At 35.8% G+C, this 6517-nt stretch overlaps 1 protein-coding gene across 1 annotated transcript in view; it reads left to right on the top strand.

Moving 5' to 3' along the window:
* LOC107716370 (multidrug resistance-associated protein 5-like) overlaps positions 1-6517 on the top strand; it is a 50586-nt gene that overhangs the window by 14722 nt on the left and 29347 nt on the right. The window contains exons 6-8 of the mRNA XM_016522781.1: positions 910-1057; positions 4267-4415; positions 4509-4616. Coding sequence (XP_016378267.1) covers positions 910-1057; positions 4267-4415; positions 4509-4616 — 405 coding nt within the window. The remainder of the gene's footprint in view (positions 1-909; positions 1058-4266; positions 4416-4508; positions 4617-6517) is intronic.

The following is a 6517-nucleotide window of genomic DNA, read 5'->3' as shown; positions in this document are numbered from 1 at the left end:
AACATCAATGCGGAGAAGATCTTGTTTACATCAAAACTGAAACCAAGCCGTTCACACAGAACACATATTTCGCGCATTTTCTAGAGGGACATCTATCACCGTTGCACTCGCATCTTGCACAAAGGAGCCGCATGTTTAGCAAGCCATGTAAAATTAATGCAAGTTCAACTTTGAAAAAGCATATCTTGAGACTTATTGGCAGGGTTTTTTCCCCATCCCACTGCAACTCGTGTTTTTAAATGAAAAATATAATCTTTGTGTGATTGGCTTTCCGCCCTTTGTATTAAACTATGCATGCATACATGATGCTGTTTTGTTTATAGTTGTTTAAGCAACTTAATTAATTATAATGGTTTATAAACATTATTTTAAACATTATGCACTTTTTCACAGATAGTCATGTTATCTTATGCTTTGAATAAACGTGCATTAGTAATATTTTGCTCGATGCGCCCTCTTGTGGCCTCAGAAGAGAAGCCAAAAGCTTTTTTTCACCCTAACTGAAATTATGCATTTTAAATTCGCATATAATTCAAATTTTGATAATATTTAACTAAAAAATTCAAATTTAGTTTTTCAGCCATTTTGACAGCCCTAATAAACTGCAGCTTATTAATAAGTAAGGTAGTTGTTGTTGTATTAGGTATGTTTAGGTATTAGGCAGTGTTTAAGGATCTAGAATATGGTCATGCATTAATATGTGCTTTTTAAGTACTGATAAGCAGCCAATATGCATGCTAATAAGCAACTAGTTAACGTTGAATAATGTTCGCTAATCTAAATTGATACCTAAAATGTCTATACTTTGCCTTGGTCCATACACTAACAGTTTTACTCGTGGGATTTCCCTACTGTAGTCTTGTGTCTGACTGTACAGGTCGTTCTTCACATTTGAATTGTTTCCTGCAGATGCTGGCCTCCCGCTTGACAGCGTATTTCCATAAAAGGTGTGTGGCGGTTACGGACCGGCGAGTCCGGCTGATGAACGAGATCCTGGGCTGCATTAAGTTCATTAAGATGTACTGCTGGGAGACGGCGTTTGCCAACAACATCCAAAGTAAGACAGCACTCGACTGCACCCACTCACACAGTAGCACTGACTCAGCCAAACAGGAAGTGAGTGTATAATGATGGCGACTGAGCGCTTAGATGTCATAGTCTCCTTGGAAAACAAAGGATCATCGCTGTGGCTTTGCACTGCATTCAAAGGAACAAGTTTCCTAATCCGCTGTCTTGGCTCTGTCCTCCGTCACTGAAATGTCCTGAGAGTCTCTGAGCTTCCAGATTAACTCACAAAAGCATTCAACGCTCTTTCTTCTATAATGCCTTGGGACGGTTTGACTTTGTTGAATGTTAAATAAGAACAATTTGTGTGATGTGGATCTATACTACTGTTCAAAATGTTGAAGTTTTTTAAGAAATTGATACTTTTATTCAACGATGACGCATGAAATTGATCATAAGTGAGAGTAAAGACGTTTATAATGTTACAAAAGATTTATATTTCAAATACATGTCGTTGTTTTCAACTTTCTATTCATCAAAGAATCCTAAAAAAATCTAATCTATCATGGCTTCTACAAAAACATGAAGCAGCACAACTGTTTTCAACATTGAAAATAATGAGTTTCTTTAGCACCAAATAGGCATATCAGAACGATTTTAAATGATATTGTGGTTAATATTGTGAAATTATAATAATATTTCACAATGCAACATTGAAACTGTATTTTTGATCAAATAAATACAGCCTTTGAGGTTCTTTCAAAAACATTTTTTAAAAATCTGTAACACTTTACAATAAGGTTTAATTTGCTGACATTAGTAAGCCACATTAGTTAACATAAAATACTTCTAAAGCACTGATGTTGATTCCTACATTAAATAATACATTATAGAATTCAAAAGTTGTATCTAATGTTATTTAATGGACCTGAGCTAATAAGTACAAACAATGAACGGCTGTATTTTTATTAACATTAAAAAGATTAATAAATATTGTAACATATTTATTGCTCATTGTTACTTAATGCATCAAATATAATTAACAAATGGAACCTTATTGTAAAGTTTTACAAAAAAAAAATACTATAGCAAAAGTATTAAAATCACCCTTTAAAAAATCTAGTGGAGTTATCAGGTGTAGTTCATTACATAAATCAAATATTAATATTATACATTGAATATTAATATAATATTTGTCTTAAATTTGAACAGTATTTTAGTATATCCTTTCTTTAAAATAAAATCTCTGAACGCCATTTCATTGCATATAAAATATCCAGCCAAGTACCATTTAGCTTGTGTCTTAAATTCTTTTGAGGTCACTGTATATGGAGAAAACAGATCATTTAACCCTTTAAACTGGGATGTACTGCTCTAGTAATCCATTTTGACCTCAGATATTCTCTGTTATGTAGCTGATCAGTAATGAAGGATGCATGGCCTTCTTTCCTCTATTTACACCTTTTTTGCATGCACTTATAAATAAAATATCACAACCTGCACAGATTAACATCTACTATATATGAATTATGTAGATCCAGCAATGTTTTCAGAGATTACGTCCAGCGCTTCTGGTTGTTTAGACCAGCAGCAAAACACTTTGGCTGTAAGCCAGAGAGCCGCGCTGAATGAATGTGCCAGCTTGCAGCCAGTCGGGAGACAAATATTAGTGCTGCGGAGGGAGGTGAAATGGGACACTTGGACACCAGCCAGTGCCTCAGCATCCCCATCTACTGCAACATCCCATTTATGATTATGATCTGTCTTCCGTTACAGTCGCACTTCTCACTGTTGCTGCCGGATTGAACATAGTGTGGCTCGTGTAAATTAGAAACTGTGTTGTAGGATGGAAACACAATATGGCTACATTCAGACAGCGGGTTTTCAGTCTTGTTTGGAGGGATAAATATGGTTCTATTCATATTTTAAAAAATAATAACTAATACTAGGGCTGCACAATTAATCAAATTTCTAATCGCGATTACAATTATGGATGCCACAATTACGTAATCGTTCAAAGCAGCAATTATTCGTTCAAAGTGCACTTATGTTATTCTGCATCCTTAAGATGCGTTTTTTTCTTTCTACATGTTGTCTTAAGGGTTTTTCCCATTATTTTAATTTTAGTTTTAGTATAACACTATAATACCATTCATATTTTTATTTTTTTTATAATTTAAAGAAGAAACCAATCCGATGTATATTTGACATTTGAGGCTTAATACTATAGAAAAGCACTAAAGGTTAGTGTTAGTGTGTTTTCAGTTGTTTATTTTCATATAAATACATATAAAATACGGCATGCAGTTGCATCAAACAATGGTATAAACATCATTCAATGTAAATTGTGATAATCGTAATTAATAATCGCAATTACAATTTCAATGGAATAATCGACAATTATGATTTTTGTCATAATCGTGCAGCCCTAACTAATACATTAGAAGTGCCTTATCTTCATTTTGAGAGCGTCAATTTTTTTAATCATCTGTCATTTAACTGAGACATTGACATTCAGTTGGATGAAATAAAATCTACATTTAAATGTTAACAGTTAAATGTTTTGCAATTTTTCAAGTTGTCATTTTGATAATAAAAAATGAATTAGGAAAATGCAAAACAGAAATTAAATTTTTTTTGGACTGAGATAAGTGTGTGCTTAAGTTATTTGTATTAAGTTTTACATTTTAAAGAATGTCCATGCAGCTCTTTTTCAATAAAATGAAATACGCTGTGTTTTCCACCAACTGGCAACCTGGGGTGTTGAAATACTATTGGTTCAACTGGCAGTGGGCGGAGTCACACAGACCAAAACAAAAACAGACATTCCGACACGGAACGCACATTTCAAAGTAGAATAACTGGCTGTAGCATGATTTTCAGAGAAGCAAGTGTGTGAACTTAACATGTTTCCTAAATATCTGCAAACTTATTATGGTGTTTTTGTTTGTTTGTTTGTTTGTTTGCTTTAATACAGTCAAAAAATTCACATACAGCACATTTTCTTAAAAACTAGTCTGACCAGCTAGGTTAAGTCAGCCAAGGATTAATCTGTTTTACTTTTCAGATTCAAATTAGACTAGCTAAAAAACTGGATGACTAACTTGTAAGACTAGTCTAAGCAGTTTATGCAAGCGGCTCCAGGACATTTAGAGAGTCACACCTGTCAGTTGTACAGTTGTCAAACACTGACTGTGAATGCAGTCATTGAACAGAAAACCATCTCTTGCTTCTTTGACGTCTCCTCTGTTGTGTCTCCAGGCGTTCGATCAGAAGAGAGGAGGATCCTGGAGAGGGCCGGCTGTGTTCAGAGCCTGACGGTGGGTGTGGCTCCAGTGGTGGTGGTGATAGCCAGCGTGTGCACTTTCACTCTTCACATGGCTCTGGGCTATGATCTCACCGCAGCACAGGTACAGCCATATTTCTGCACTTCGCTTTCTGCCCGAGGCTCGTAAACAACTGAACTCACGGAGACCTGTTTTCATTTCTGTCACAACCTGCAGGCCTTCACCGTCATTGCTGTTTTCAACTCCATGACCTTTGCTCTAAAGGTCACGCCCTTGGCGGTGCGTGCTTTATCCGAAGGCTCTGTGGCCGTGAAACGATTTCAGGTCAAAAACACATCCACATCCACAAACAAACCAAAAATGACTCTTCTGCCATTATTTTCTCACCCTCGTGTTATTTAAAATGTGAATTAATTTCAGTGGAACACAAAAGGAGAAAATTTGAAGAACATCCAGGCAGCTCTTTTCCAATACACTGAAAAAATAGGGCCTGGGACTCCAAAAATGACAAAAAGCACCATAAATGTATCATAAAAGTGATCCAGAAGTCTTCTGAAGCTGTGCGTGATAGTGTAACACCGAAAATTATTTAACCCTATAAAACCTACAGTATCAAGTCCTCTAAATTATCAACATGATCAAACTTTGCTGAAAACCCTGTTGTAACAATCTATTACATGCCTTCTGTCTTCTGATTGAAAGACCTTTGTTGTACCATTCTAAAAACATCCACCTTCAGGATGAGGTACATGTGTCTTTTTGCTATTACATTTTTACTGATTTTTATAATGTAAACGTAAGAATACATTTGATATTTTTAGTAATATTTCAAGATAAACATTTACCGAGATCTTAGTGAAGATATCACATACTGCATGCTGATGAAGATCTCACTCATCAACACATGCAAACATTTTTTTTTCTTTTTTTAGATTTTTAGATTTAATCGTCAGCCTGTGAGATCACCGATACACGATATAATCGTGCTAATTTATTTAATTATTTATTTACTTAGTTTCGTTACCGGAATGTGAACCAACTCCAGCGTAATGCTAAAAGCAGCCTAATGTTTTTAATATGACTGAATTTGTATTTAACATAACAATTTAATAGAAACATTGTACTGTAAGTTACTAATCATACGGCTTATATTTCCTCAGTTATTCAAACAGCAGCTACAGAAAATGAGCAAAGAACATTTACATTACCAAAGAACATCATCACTGACTTCAGTCTAGCGTGAGTTTATGCACTTTAAAAAACACTCCCGTTATAATCAGTGAAGCTGTCTACATTGTATGATGAATAAATCTCTTATACTGACATTGCACGTACATCTGCACTTTGTTGTTGAGATGATGAGAGAATTCATGAGTCAGAATACAGTCAGTGCACGCTGAACAACAAAACTCTGCTGTTTCATCGATGACTCATCTGAACGCCTCTGATTGACCATTGCGTTCATAAACTCAATATAATCTTGTGTGATTGGTTTGGTTATAATGTGCAACACTGTAAAAATGCAGAAAAAATATATAATGGAACAAATAAGCCCTAATATTAATTAGATAGTATTACTAGCCTGATAATAATAATAATAATAATTGGCTTGTTATTGTCAAAGGCATCAGCCACAGGTGATATCTCAAACTATCGTCATTCGGCACAACCCTACTTGACACTGTGGGCCCTATTTTAACGATCTAAGCGCATGGTCTAAAGCGCACGGCGCAATTGCGTTTAGGGCGTGTCCGAATCCACTTTTGCTAGTTTAAGGATAGGAAAAATGGTCGGCGCGCCCGGCGCATGGTCTAAAAGGGTTGTCCCTATTCTCTTAAAGGGTTAGTTCACCCAAAAATGAAAATTAGGCTGCGTTTTACTCACCCCCGTGGCATCCTAGGTGTATATGACTTTCTTCTTTCAGACGAATCCAGTCGGAGTTATATTAAAAATTGTCTTTGATCTTTCAAGCTGTTTAATACCACTCAGCGGGTGCTGCATTGCTTCAGTCCAAAAGAAGTTAAATAAAAATCGCCCATCCATAAAAAAAGTGTCTCACACGGCTTCAGGGGGTGAACAAAGGCCTTCTGTAGCGAATCGATGCGTTTTTGTAAGAAAAATATCCATATTCAAAACGTAATAATCACTTGAATCTAGCTTGCGCTCACTGTTGTAAACAGAAGCAGTTCCGGGGGAATGACGTATGAGGTCGGCTTTGCGCATGC

The sequence above is a fragment of the Sinocyclocheilus rhinocerous genome, unplaced genomic scaffold, assembly GCF_001515625.1.
Source record: "Sinocyclocheilus rhinocerous isolate Xijiao unplaced genomic scaffold, SAMN03320098_v1.1 scaffold89, whole genome shotgun sequence".
NCBI lineage: Eukaryota > Metazoa > Chordata > Actinopteri > Cypriniformes > Cyprinidae > Sinocyclocheilus > Sinocyclocheilus rhinocerous.
Note: the sequence above shows the minus strand (reverse complement) of the source record. Positions and strands in the feature narration are given on the sequence as shown.